The following is a 15,653-nucleotide window of genomic DNA, read 5'->3' on the forward strand; positions in this document are numbered from 1 at the left end:
TATATATATATATATATATATTTCTCTTTCTCTGCTATTTCTCTTTTGCTCTATTATTATCTCTGAACACGAAGGATCGCGGTTACTCGATGCGTTTATTCTTCATTGAGTTCACTGGCCCTGATCTGCGAATACGAGTTGTTTCTCTCGGCAGAATTGTTTCACAAATTATGAAATTAATAGAAAAGGAAAATATTAATTGTGCGTATTAACATCAACTCGCTCGTCTCTTGTTCAGATTAATAATTGGCGATTTTAATATTAATTTGCGATGTAAAGGCCTTGGCCATTGTTGCCTTTACATCGAAAAACTATTATAAAAAAATATTATAATTTTAATTTTAACTACTTCCATTCTTCTTTTCAATCAGAATACATATAAAAAGTATATATCAAAACGCTTTAGCAATAAATAGTAGCGGTAAATAGTTTTTAATATTTATACAATCTGTGGGCTCTTTTTCGGGGATAATAAAAGCAGGAAATATAATGAAATATGATTTATTACTAAAATCGCGAGATATATACATTAGGCCATACACATAAGAACATAATCTTTTTCTCGTAAGTTTCTCGATATCTCTCGATAGAGCGGAACAGCACGTGCGATTCTTCGTCGTCGTAACGGCGAGAAATCTCTTGCGCGATTACCGTCTTAAAAACAGGCGTAGAGGTACATATACTTGTTTCCGACACTTTTACTGTGTGTGTATCTGTATGTGTCCACAAGCTCGTTACAACTGAAAGCTAACACCGAGTATATCGTCTTTTTTTTTTAATAACTACATCTCACGCGCCTCGCGAGAATGGATTTACGGGGTTGCGCTTTCGCGTCAATGTATTTCTTATTTACCTGTATTGGCAATGTCCCCGATACTTATCTCGAGACGCGCCATTTGAACACTTCCACAATATATGGCTAAATACTTCCGCTATCTTCCTGTCGGATGCGAAATTGACAACCCGCGTCCGTTTAATCACGCACGAGACTTCCGGGATACGAAGTCCTTTGTCCCCTCGAGCAATTTATTATTATACATTACAACGCAGGTATATACAGGGATATATATACAATTCTCGCTCGGCCAACACCGCCGTAAATATCGGAGATATGTCCTCGATAAGTCGCAAAACATACTGCCGCCCAACGACACTTGAAAGCAAATGAAAAGCTAAGCCTGCTTCGCCGTAATATGTAAATGTAAAGTGCCTCGCGTTCACCTGTCGTAATCGCAAAAGACATATCAGCTATATACATTTTTTGTACGTCGAATACGGTTAACTATGCGGCGAAAATTATTAACTATATGGCAAACCGTGATAATTGGAGCTCGAAAATAACAATGATTTATGTAAACTGCGGATTTTATGCATCGCCATTTGCATTGGGATTTATCGTATCAATGAAATGTTTTAAATTACTGTATTAAAAAGCGTCCAATCGATCGCGTTCCTTATTAAAAAAAAAAATCTTGGTCTGATGGAAGTATATGGTAATAATAGTAATTATATGTAAAACTTGCTGATTTGTGCGAGTTAATAAACGAGCCTGATCAAAACGGCCGTTTTGATTACTTATTACTTTTTAATCATACTTCATAATAACCTGTACTTGTTTGCAGTTTTTAATCAATATTAATGATGTATGTATGCACATATTTGAGAAAAGAGTCCATATTGTTTGGATCCCAACGGTTATTGATTTTTAATTAAGAATCGCAGAAAAAAGGAATCAAAGGAATGAATATTCGATGTGATGTATTATTGTAACGTATACGTAATTAAATACGGTATATATATATATATATATATATATGTGTGTGTTCCTTCGTACTGTCGCAATGACGTGTCATCTTTTTAAGCCATGACGTGCACGTTGCGAGAATTAATGATAAACTCTCGCGCTCGAAACTTTACCTCGTGCCTTTGAAAGTTCCGACAGGTCTTTTGCATGTCAAAGAGACACCACGATCGCGCGAAATTTTCAACACGCGCGCCGTAATAATTCGTTAAAAAAAAAAATACATATGTATTCTTTCTTTTTCTCACAAATTTTATTTCCCAAAACGTATTCCGCTCGCGCCTGATTCAACATTTGCCGATAAACCGCGCACAACAGCATTCCGGCGCGATTTACGGCGGTTTGAAATTGCTATAAACGAACGGCTGTAGACTCGCATTCCTTTTTACAAGTTCTCGCGACTTCTCGTATAAACGCGGCGTATACTGCAAACACAATCCCATGATCGCCTTCTTGCCGTTATATAGGAAGCTATCGGTTCTGAAACGGGAAGCGTGAAACTGGAAGAGCTTACAAATACTGTCGCATTTGTTGCGCGTTGTTGTCGATAAAAATGCACGCCGAAAGAAAACGAAACAAAGTGAATAAGGTAATGTCCTTTCTGCATATGTGTCTATGATACTTTCATATCGCTATATGAGCTATATCGCCAATCGTTCTTCTAAAATATTTAATATATCTAACAAGAAATTGTATGCAAATTTCGATAAAAAAAGCTAAAAGAACAAATTGTATGAGAAAATAAATTACACATTAAAATATTTCATATTAAAAATGGTTTTGCGTACTATTATAAGCGGATTCTGTGCATTATGAAAAATTATTGTACATACGATTAAGGACACGGCAGAAGTCTCTATCGTTCAAATGTCTGGAGATATTTGAATACTTTATCGAATCGGTCTCGAAAGTGCTTCTCAGTAAACTTTAATGAGCGATTTCTTAATCGTATAATCTCTCGTATATGAATATTCTTTCACCTGAATTTATCGTAAGAATTAACATCCATCTTTTTCAACTATAGATCTGCTTCGTTGAAACATCGATGTCCTTTGAACGGAGAGGGTTTCGTTGATGCTCGCGTTCCTTACGAGAACCTGGCGTGATATGATATTATATTTATTATGCGACACACGCGATGTTGATCCGTCGATCGTGGCAATACACGACTATACATGCGAGACACGCAAAAACATACCGTAGCACGCACCCTCGGGTTGCGGAAATGTAACAACTATTAATCTCGGGTGAAAAAATAACGCATTTCCACGGAGAGTGTTGTATAAATATCCACGTCAGCTGTATGTACGTTGAACTTTGCAAATTAATCGGCTTACGCGCATGAATCATATTTTCCGATCGTTCGCGATCGCTGATGGCGGCCGCTACCGTTCCGTGTGTGTATGTTTATATATATGTTTACATAACAAAAAAATAAACACTCACGCAGCTCTTGTTACGGCTCTCGTGTTCGTTTCGCATTTTCTGCACGATTTCGTAGGTATCAAACGCATAAGGTAAACAATAGGCCGATAGGCTCCTTAACTTCTCATAGGGCTATGATTGATGTAAAAATCATATTTCCAATTTGTTAATTTTTAGATATATTAATTAATATTATGAATTTGTGATGATTTAATTAAAATTAATTAATCACAACGTGATAAAATTATATATAAATTATAATTATAGCAGGAAAGTACCCAAAAAATTATTGTCCTTATCAGTAAATTGAATATAAAATAATAAATAATTTTTAAAATTTGCTTAAAAACATTAAGCTAAAATATACATAATAATTTTCTCCTCAATTTTATAAATTTATTTAAGCTTGATATTCTTACCAAACTTCAATTTCACATATTTTAAGAATTTTAATAATTCTTGAAGAATCCTTAAACAAATTACAAACAGATGCGAGATGATAATAAGAAAAACTTGAGCATGTATTTTGATATATAAACATTTTGTAAAACAATAAATAAATTTTTTTCAATGCTTACCATATTTTTTCCATATCGTATAAATACGATTTTGTTCAGCATTACTGTTTACCCTAGTAGCAAAATACTTTTCGTCGCGCTTATCCACTGAAGCGGGTTTTTGGGCGTAATATTGTATTATCGTACGCAGAGTAAAAGGAGAGAAGGAGCGTCTATGCAATTGGATATCCGAGTTTCTTCTTGGCTTCTTACATTAATCACACACGTACCAATTAAAAGTTATAATTATAATGAAGGAAGCTTACGACGGGGCTCGATAAAAACGTCTATCTAAGGATTGTTATATTTACACTCGGTCGCTGAACGATACAATCGATAATGATTGCATCTCGACGACAATTGCTGCGCCCATTTATCACTGACAACGATATCACGTCGAGAGGATTCTCGAATCTTGTGGTGCAACATCCTCGACGTTTCTTTTTCAACAGAGTTATGATTTTATGAATTTATATTACAAAACAATTTGCATATAATAATATTTTGTTTTTAAAGCTACTTCCCCGAGATATATTTTTCGTATACATTGTTATTTCTGTATTTTTATTGAGATAATTCTTTCAATTACGGTTTCTGCAAATATAAGCAAAAGAAAAAAATACAAAACATAGAATTTGCGTACTTATTATTTAAAAAATACTGTAGATGTCAAAGGCGTTGCACCATAATAAAAATTGCACATGGGAATCAATATACGTCATTATCTATACTGCCGGATGCATTTCTAGCTCGTTATATTCTCTTTTATTTCACTTTTTTAAATTCTCATTCTCTAATGTTATATTTCTGGTACGGCAGTAAGATATATTTATTCTTCTTCTCCTTGTTTTCGACGAAAAATCTCATTTTTCATCTATAATTCCGATTGACTGCATTCCTTCTTTTTTTGAAGTATTAGAAAAATGAAACGTAAAAAATACAAATTTCTGGGGTTCAAATTCACAAAAAAAAAAAAAAAAAAAAAAAAAGAGTTTCTTCTTGGCTTCTTACATTAATCACACACGTACCAATTAAAAGTTATAATTATAATGAAGGAAGCTTACGACGGGGCTCGATAAAAACGTCTATCTAAGGATTGTTATATTTACACTCGGTCGCTGAACGATACAATCGATAATGATTGCATCTCGACGACAATTGCTGCGCCCATTTATCACTGACAACGATATCACGTCGAGAGGATTCTCGAATCTTGTGGTGCAACATCCTCGACGTTTCTTTTTCAACAGAGTTATGATTTTATGAATTTATATTACAAAACAATTTGCATATAATAATATTTTGTTTTTAAAGCTACTTCCCCGAGATATATTTTTCGTATACATTGTTATTTCTGTATTTTTATTGAGATAATTCTTTCAATTACGGTTTCTGCAAATATAAGCAAAAGAAAAAAATACAAAACATAGAATTTGCGTACTTATTATTTAAAAAATACTGTAGATGTCAAAGGCGTTGCACCATAATAAAAATTGCACATGGGAATCAATATACGTCATTATCTATACTGCCGGATGCATTTCTAGCTCGTTATATTCTCTTTTATTTCACTTTTTTAAATTCTCATTCTCTAATGTTATATTTCTGGTACGGCAGTAAGATATATTTATTCTTCTTCTCCTTGTTTTCGACGAAAAATCTCATTTTTCATTTATAATTCCGATTGACTGCATTCCTTCTTTTTTTGAAGTATTAGAAAAATGAAACGTAAAAAATACAAATTTCTGGGGTTCAAATTCACAAAAAAAAAAAAACAAAAAACAATCTAGTTTCGTTAGTCATCTTACGTTCTATTGCATTTCTATTGAATGTATTTTTATAATTTGACAAATTTAATTCAAAATTTATTTTATGATTGTAAAAGAAAAAGTTTATTCTCCAAGTATATCACTAAAATAAAAAGTTAGGAAAGTTTCTTCACATTATCGAGAATTTGAATCCCCGAATACGACCGATTTGAATCTATTTCATGAGTCATGACGCAGATATCGACTCCAACGAAATCGATGCTTGCCGAGGAGGAATTTCTCGTACGTGCAAGAACTTCATGGATGTGTCCACTTGATTATATATCGCGTACTTTCTTCCGCGATTAATTAAACTATCTAAGATTATGTGTGTCGGGGAGATATGGGCACAAGATACTCTCGAACAAATCGTTTCTCATCCAACTCGATACTCTCCGGTCTAACGAGAAAGCGCCGCGACGTAAAAAAATCACGAGGATCGTTTGCTGTTACAATAACGATTGATAAATCTGACTAATATATCCTCCGATTTTTCTCGTCGCAGTTCGCTTCGTATTAAGATATGATTGTCTTTCATCACGAAACTTTTGTTGCTTCTCGCCTTTTGTTTTTTTTCCGTGAACCGCTTTCTCTCCCTATCTTCTCTCATGTTAGAATCGACCCCCTCATCAAAGGATCTACACGGGCAGCAGAAATCGCTGCAGGGCCGCTGCCGCCAGCAGACATAGCGAAGGTGTCGTCAGGGTGGCGAGACCTCGGACTGCAACACAACGAATGAAAAGCTTAGAAATTACACAGATATTTTTTTCCATTTATCTTCGATAGAGGCTGTTAGTGACAATTTATTTTATAACTAAAATGGGAAAATTTACAACTTATTTAATTTATTTAAAACTTGTTAGAAACTTCTAGTGTAATATGTCTTTATCATTTATAAATTAATTACTACAAATTGCCTTATTACATTGCTCTTATACATTTTTTTTTAAATATTTTTTCTCGTGTTTGGTTTAGTGACAATTGAGTCTAAAAAGGATTTTGATTTTAATTGGAGTGACAGTGAGATATTAATCGTGTAACATTCACAATTATTCCAATCAGTCAGACGAAGATAAAGATTACATTATAATATAAATAGAATAGAAAAAACATCACTTGCCGCAAATTTATCGTTGTCACATCGGTACGAAATGACATGAATAAAGTGAATACGCGAAAATATGGTTTATATATATATATATATAACTCTAGAAATTATATATTAATCTATTTCGTGTGTGTATGTGGTTTGTAAAAATAAATCCATTCACCATATCATAATTTAAGTTAATTTCTGTTAATAAAACTGGAAAAAATAATACTAAAACTAATATAAAACTCGCTATATAGACTGTTTAGGAAAAAAATGTGAATAACATAGTTTAAAGATTCGTGTAAGTTGTGTATATAATTTATTTACAGGATCTGCAATAATAATTAAGGATTCTAAATAGATTTTTCTTCGAATAGGAGACAGCCTGGCATCGAGATCGTTGCTTTCGTAGCGCACGCGTGCTTTGAGATAACTCAATAAGCTACTCTTCTTTGGAGATGCCTTAGTTTAGCTGAAACTTTCGGATACATCTCGTAACGAGATGAACAACTTTGCGAACGTTATTCTCATTCTTATACTCCCTACTACGCATTATTAATACCGATAACTTCTTTATTTTAGTTTTGTCTTTATTCGACTGTGCCAAAATACGCGTAACAACGTAAAAATCTAACAGAGAAAAATGTGGTCATTGAATGAAAAATCAGTGCGCTCTATGTATATATATAATGTATTACAGTGAGTGTCGTAAAATACGTCACGCAAAAAATATTTTTACCACAGAAATGCTTCCTACTCACGAGAACATAAAATATTATACATAACACTGGCACATTAATTCATCGAAAGAAATTATAATAAGCCAGGACACAGTCTCACTATTTCAGTCACGTTATCATACTTTGTTATAATAAAAGTAATAAAACAATCCTTTCCCCCTTCCAATAGTTTCTCTCGCGTTGACGAGAGATCATTCAACCGTAATAAAGCCGAACGAGAAACTCGCTACGTCTTCTGTTACGACATAAAATAGGAATATCACGGACATGTGACAACTTGACCGTCATACATCGTATGAAAAAGCAAAACAATGTAACCGCTATTCAGGTAACGTAAATCAGATAGACAATACCAGTCATCCATATGACAACTCGAGAGTCCTGTTCAGTTACTAAAAGTCATCTAACTACTCGATACAGTTTTTCAGTGTTATTTCATATTCTCTCTTTCTTTTTTTTTTTTTTAGTCGGGAACAAGCCAACGAATACGTGCGGTATTTCTATCCACGCTTCGAAGAGAACGGCATTCAGCTCATTCCGGAAATATAAAGAGAAATACAATATCGTCGATATAACATAACCCGGCTGGAGTTATTGTCGGTTCACTCTCTCGCTGCGTTTCGATATTATTTGTGAAAAGAATAAAGTTTTGCGTATAGTCTTTCCGCTTTTCATACAAAAGTTACGCATTGAAGTATATGATCGAGGGTCGCTACCATCTGTCTCGAACGTGTCAACGCTCTGCTATTATTTCTCTCTTGTGATTTTTACGAAAAAACGTATGTGATGAAATCTCTGGAGGTATTCATATCCTAGCGCTAAAATTTTATCTCGTTTTAATTTTTTGTTTCTTATATTGTATTTTGCTTTATATTCTCCATTTTTGTAGGTAGGATTGCAAACACGAAAATGACATTCAGTAATTATGTTAATTGTCGGTTTCATGTTTTATTTTATAATAGCTGCTTAAAAATATGTGTTTACAATTCCTTTTTAAATATCTGATTTAATTCGTTATTTTCATTATTAAATTACTAAATTAGTAAATTAGTAATGCGACGAATATTCTCGTGTAACGTATAATAAATACGTATAATTTTACTCTTTATAGTACAAACATAATTACGTAATTAGCAAAATATACAGAAACGAAACATTACGAGAATATTTTAAAGTGACGAATTAACTCATTTTGTTCAGTTAAAATGAATTAAAGATAGCCAAGTCGGACACCACGGCGGGATTGACGATGCCGTGACCGAGTTAAATAGCGACTAGGTTAAAGAAGGAACAAGGGGAAAAAAAGGGGGGAAAGGAGGTAAGATAATTCAAAAAGTCGCGTAGAGGGAAACCAGAACGAGGGAGCGAGAAGCGACACAGGGAGCGATAGGGATGGCCGTTGATAGAAAGAAAACTGATAGTTGGCGAAGGTTCGAGCTATAAGGTAGCTACCTCGGCGATAAATGCAGGAGGCGTAGCGACCGTCGCGTAGGGCGCTTCCAGGAACGATTCCGCCTAACGAGAAAATCGAAGATCGTTAAGAGCAATTTCTTCGAGTCGTTCGGCGTCTTTTCCGGTTTGCCTTGCCTCTTTTTACCTGTCCTCTCCTTCCTGCCTGCCCGTGCCGTTCGATCTGACTTCACCGACCGACGCTCTATCTCCTTCCCTCTCTCGCGTGAAAGTAGGTGCTCCACTGCGTGTCCGTTACCCCCTCGCGTTTATTTCTTTTACCCTTTTACCCCGTGTCTCGTGCAACGATCGATATTCAGAGAGGCCCACTTATACAATTAGGCCGAGTGCTATTCGGCGGGATATCTAACGACAACAAAAGTATGCGATTCTTCCTCGCGTTTCGTTCGCTGTTACAATGGATATCCTCAATAATTCTTGAATATATAACTATATGGTAAATAGGAGTACCGATCGCGACAGATGTTATAGAGGTTATCATCCAAGAGTGCTATTATTCAAGTAAATTCAGGAATTATTTATGAATTGAAAAGAGGAAATATATCTTCATGTCCCCGCAAAAACTCATTATTATTATTACGCTAATCGTTCCAATTAATCTCTAATTTTCGCGAAATTGAATAAATTGGGGCTTTTAATGTCATTGAAATTTTACCCTCGAGGCACCTCGACTAAACAATGTGCGAATTGGCTCAACTTATGACCGGAATATTTCTAGACGCGACGCGCCGCTATTGCCACACAAAACGTCCCGATAACTGAGCCGCGTTTGTATGCGCCGAAATGTTTGTCGATTTACAATTGCGTAGTTATACGCGGAGCTAGTCAAATGCCGCGTATTATATGCATTGTAATTCCCTCAGCTTGCCCGCGGGATTTGTATTGCGCGGCGTGACGCGATAGAGCATGCGGCTAACGCGCATTTGATTATTCTCGTTACGCATTCGTAATGCATGAATAGCTACGATCTCGTGACGCATTCTCAAAAATCGCACGAAAATGTTTATCTTCCGATCGCAATGCAATTGTTATACAGTTGAAAGAAATTTTATTTCGATCAATCACTTGCGCGACACATATACATAAGCGAAATAACTTTTCAGCCGAAAATATTTCTCGACATATGTCTCTCTCATTCTCAGCCAATTATGTCGCAAAGTGGCAAATTATTGATTATCTCTTTTTTTTTTTATTTTCAGTATACTGTTTACTTTGTGTCATCTATAATCGTTTCCGACATTTTAATGCCGACAATTCAGCGATTGTAACTGTAGCAAAAATATAGAGCGCGCGACAGGTAATAACACTCTCTAAATTACAAACGAGAAACGTGTCCGCCGCAGGTGTTCCACTGGTTGCGTATTTTTCGACGTATTTTTCACCAGCGGTGTACAATCGTGTACAAATGTGGTAAATCGTTGATTACCTTTGTGAGCCTAATAAAAGGGAGATACACGCGCTCGAAGTGGTGTGAATCGCTGGCTGATCGGCTATGGGGCTCATTTTGGCAAAATTGACCCGAATCGAAGTACGATGCTCTAAGCGGAGAGTGTGCTCCACGTGCGCATCTCTTTCTCCCTTTCGCTCGGCTGTTGCCATTGCGATTTCGACAACCGGTCAACTGCGAGTGTCTGCACGTTCCCACGAAAAATAGTGTGCTTACATCACAACGAAATATTGTCATCGCACCTCGTGTAAACGAATGTCCTCGCAAAAAGTCGATTTATGGTCCATCGAGCGAGCCGAAAAATACTATTGCGGTGAAACTTTTGTGATACATATATATATCGACACATATACACACACACACACACACACATACACGAGGCATATGTGCGCGTTGTAACGCCACGCGCGTATCGTGAATTTCTTATTGTAACTTGAATTGCGTGACGCGAGGGATTAGTTGATAAATATTTAACCGCGTTGCGCGCGGGCGTTGCCGGAAACGCGAGTACATACGAGACACACCACTGTATATGGTTTGATGAATCACGTATCCTCCCTCCCCTTCCCCTTCCTCTTCGAATTCGCCGTCGTTCCGATTTTCTCCCTCGACGATACCTCGTGCAAGGGAAACGAAGCGTTTCCGCATCGCCGTAATTTTGCCCTTATTGCGTGTATGCTATGCATGTATCGATTGCCTTATAACGCTGCTCCGAAAATGAAAAAGGTGGGTCGAAAGAGGAAGAACGGCAAGCAGGAAGATGCGCGAGTGAAAAGTGGTCGGAACTAATTTAAGTAGAAATTAAACGCAATAACCGAACGCACGATTGCAAACGAATCCGGAGAGGCGCGGCGAAGAAAAGGTTGAAGTAGCTGCAAGTGCAATTGGGCAGACGTGTTGCACGAGAACAGGTGGTAATGGTTGTAAATTATTGTCTTAATTTCTCTCCAATCCTTGCTTTTCCCACGGTTTGGTCGACTCGCCGGACCCCACCGGTCCCACGCTAATTTTGCATACCAGGAAATAATAAAGTGTATAAATTCCCTCGAATGGTTACTTTAAAAGAAATGAACAGAATATCGATAATTGAAATTCGCTATCACAAGTATAAACACTCTATTCGAAATATGACTAGAGTTTCTAATTTTATACGATCTATATTCGAGATAGAACTCTATTTATAATTTTTCGAGTTGAATAAATGTAAGGAATAAATCTTGTATTGGCAAACACAATCGTATATTCGAATTAAAATTATCATGTCTAATTATAGAGAGAGTACATCAGATGTATGTATATTCTACAAGCGCATGCGTAATTGTATTCTATTCTCACTGACTTCTCACTTTCAGATCCACCGGTTTATTATTATTTAGCTATATGCATTCACATATATACATATATGTGCGAAAATGATTTAATTCTCAAATTCTCTCTTGCATGAGGTATGATTTATTCTCGGGATCAGACTACTGCTATTTCAAATTATGTACATGATTAAAGATTTTGAATCATGGATTATAATTATTAAATTTGCCATTTTATTGCGCGTATTTGGCGTGCATTTTCCATCTAGTAAAATAATACATATAGAAACAGAAAATTTAAATGCAAATATTAATTTTATATATATAATCTCCTGATTTTGAGCAAGTATGCTTCTATATTTACATAGTATATCAAATTATACATAAAATTGTTCCTAACATTATCGTGTACGTCTAAAATGGATTTAAAAAGAGTGAAAATTATATAGATTAATACCACACGTTATTTTAAAGTTCTTTTTTTTTTACGCGCGTATTTATTTTATTTAATTGAAAATGGCCAGTTTTTCGGACTCTAGGTAATTCGATTATCGTTATCTTATCCACGCGAATTCAATCCCGACTTGTTTGCCGGTTATACATCGATTGTATGTGGCGTCATGTGAACTTACCGAAGACCTCGGTGTTACGCGTGTCGACGAACGGGTTGTCGATGTCGTGACTCGATCGCACCGTCGCCTCGCACCTGCAACAAGACATTCGATCATGCTTCGGAGTCAGAGCGATGGTTTTTCTGACCGATCAGACAAAAGGGTAAATTATCGTGCTTCATCGCGCGAAACTCACGTAAAACGAACTCCTGCTTGCGAGCAAGTGCGATGTATATTTATGGGGTATGTGCCGAGGTGACATAAGCAACGGCCCCGTCGAACGACGGAAATATACTACACGTTGTAAAAACCGATATTACCTGACGTTTATCTTGTCGCTTGCGAGATGACCCGGCTCTAACTCGAGCTCCAGACTCGATATCGTTGAGTACAGTCCGTGTTGCTCGAGCACAGTTTCCGAATCGGATCTCACCTGGAAAAAAACATCGTTCATTGCGCAACGTTTTCCCTTGCGGCGACCAAATCCAATTGCATTGAAAGTAACTTTCCGATTCCGAGCATTGGGAAAGAATGAATGTCGCGACTTTCCATCGAACATGGAAATCCGATCGATCGATTGCTATTACAAGCTTCGAATATGAATAGGTCAGCAACCGTCGAACTATAAATAATTTTTTTGTTATCACTCAGAATTGCTTGCGTCTATTTAGATTAGTTTTAATTTTACGTGATTAATTAAAACTTGGAAAATTGTCAAATCTGGAAAGACTAATAAATGGTTAAGAAAATGGAAAATGGAAAAATGTATATATTAATATATAACAGGGCAGTTATCTGAGAATAGAGCAAATTATATTCGTTTTTAGGAACCATTATTATTCCAATTTCTAATCTGTGTTAATTAATCAAGGTTCTCTCGGGACTACGAACCTTGCGTAAGAAGGACGACATAAATCGCAGAGCATATGGCGCTAGGATATGTGCGGGGTAATTATACATCTAATAAATCGTACACTAATATCGCGAGGTTCAAGAAGCAAGAGAAGAAGGGATACATGGGGTGCATCGTTGCATCGTCTCGTAGTACGCAAAGACATCGAAGAGGAAATAGGAAGCGTAAATGTGATGCCGCAGGCCGACGATAATACACCCGCACGTTGCTTCGACGTGATTCCGCCGATTCTACCGAGTGTACATTATGCAATGTGATACAGCAAACAAATATCGTTTAGAGACAAAGTTAATATCGGCGCAACAGCTTCAACATTATCGTGAACTTGATCAAGGGGTATTGTATTGAAATGAAATTAAATGTAAACAGACATGTTGACAAACAACGCCGATATTGCGGATAAAGTTCTCATTATTATATATGAGACACAGTTTCATATATATAGTAAATGTGTTATAATCGTTAATTCAGTAAATGTGTTTTATAAGAATTATCCATCGTTAAAAAGAACAGCTATTAAAAAATACAGGTGTGAAAAATATAGAACGACTAAGAAACTCTTCTATGTATGAGAATAAACGTTAAATAAATAAGTGCTCTACATAAAATATATTACGTATATTATATATTATATATTATATATAAAAGAAAATTTTATTTATCTTATTTGTATCTCGAAATTCGTTTAATATTGAATCCATTTAACTCAATCGCTTCCGATAAAAACGATAATAAACTTAAATTAAGGTCTCTCTGCAGAATAGCAGTTGCGAAAATGCAAAAATGATAAATCATATATAATCTGCTGCGGTTCTCGACAGGGAGTAGAACGGTTTATCCTGCTCTTGTGGATACAATTATTCAACCGCTAAAACCAGTTACACGTTGGGAAAACTTGACCATCAGATCAATAACAATGCGATGTAAATCCCTCGCCGATGATTCCCTTTTCTCTCTCGAGACATAAAATCTAAAATAGAGTCTACAACATCGATCGAGGGTAGATTACTATATGCGTATGTGTTTCGTGTACATAAATTCTCTCGAGAAAAAATAAATTCTGATTGTGTGGAATAGCGAAAAACAGCGCGAGTCGGAAAAAAATCTGTCATAAATCTAACACACTATCGAGATATTTTTAAAGATCCTTTTTCGCAGGGAATTATGCAACGAATGTAAATTTTTGCACCGAGGAAAAGTTATACGGCTTTCAAAACCAAGCATTGCATTAGCGGTTCAAAGAGGTAGGTCTGCGAGTCTGTCGCATTAGCGCACTTTAATTTCGCGCATGAATATTTAAGTGCCGCTTCCCGGAGTGTCAAAAGTTCGTCGTTTCGACGGACTGACAACGACGGTTACGAGAGCTTCGCGTAGGACTCACTCCACTTACCTTTGACAGAGATTTCCTTGCCGCCGAAATTGCAGAGATACTGTAACAGTACGTCCTTCCAGTAGCTGCGGTACGAGATCAGACCGAGATCCGATAGCGGCTTCTCCGGCGAACCGATCTTCTTCTCGACCCTCGTCAGCAAGTAACCTGCTCAAGCGGATCGGAAAATTCAATTTTTATTTATACCCGCAGAATGTGGTTCGATCTTACGCGAATACCAATAAAAGTCGCGCATCGATTAGTAATAGCCATAAAAAGAAACATAAAAGTGATGTGAGAAATCTTTTATGTTGTTATTATAAAGGAAATTATATCTCGCTAATTTATAAAATTACTTGGACTGCGCAAAAAAAATGTTAATAAATGACGATATTAATTTTCAAATTATAACCGATTAAAACGGAAAGATTTCTGTGAATTTTCTAGGATGTATGTGTGCATAATCGGATAACAAAATCCTATTATACACTTTAATTCGAGCGCAGACAAGTGGCTGACCGGATCCGACAGAGGAACGGACCCGTCCGCTCCCGGTTGAACGTCCGTTCCGCCTCGTTTGCCCGAAATATTCTACGGCGAGGCATTAAAGAAAAATATATAGACAGACGAGGGGGAGAAGAACAAGTGGGAAAGAGGGGAGGGGTATCCCGAGGCCTTTCGTGCGGCCCGTCTGCCCGGTGAATCGGCGAAATCATCCGTTGCGCGCATCCGTCTACGTCAATGGAATTATCCGATGGACCGGTTAAAAACCCATTTTCAAGGATGGGGGAGAGGGACGACTTAAATGCCAGATCCAGATCTACCGCAACTCGGAGAGCGAATGGGAGAGATCAATAACGCGGGCCGCGTGCGTTTAAGTGCAATCGATAAGCGCTCTTATCAGCGAGCCGACGCAGGTCGAAATCCAAGAGCGGACAGAATTTTAATTCGGATCTTGATCGTTAAAAAAAATTTCAAAGGTTCCCGAGTTCGAATTTATAATGGAACGCGAGACTGGCGATTCTCATCATACATACGACAATTTGTGCGACGCGAATCTGAAAATTATCCATCTTCCTATCATGACGGAGAGAGAGAGAGAGAGAGAGAGA

At 36.7% G+C, this 15,653-nt stretch overlaps 1 protein-coding gene across 1 annotated transcript in view; it reads right to left on the reverse strand.

Moving 5' to 3' along the window:
- Positions 1-5,327: 5,327 nt before the first annotated feature.
- The window catches only part of LOC115233481 (cell adhesion molecule 3-like), a 90,191-nt gene continuing 79,865 nt past the window's right edge, over positions 5,328-15,653 (reverse strand). Inside the window, exons 7-9 of the mRNA XM_029803951.1 lie at positions 12,580-12,692; positions 12,281-12,354; positions 5,328-6,312 (exon numbers count right to left, since the gene is read on the reverse strand). Coding sequence (XP_029659811.1) covers positions 6,230-6,312; positions 12,281-12,354; positions 12,580-12,692 — 270 coding nt within the window. The 3' untranslated portion in view covers positions 5,328-6,229. The remainder of the gene's footprint in view (positions 6,313-12,280; positions 12,355-12,579; positions 12,693-15,653) is intronic.

Source organism: Formica exsecta, unplaced genomic scaffold (genome assembly GCF_003651465.1).
Source record: "Formica exsecta isolate Colony F162 unplaced genomic scaffold, ASM365146v1 scaffold105, whole genome shotgun sequence".
Lineage (NCBI taxonomy): Eukaryota > Metazoa > Arthropoda > Insecta > Hymenoptera > Formicidae > Formica > Formica exsecta.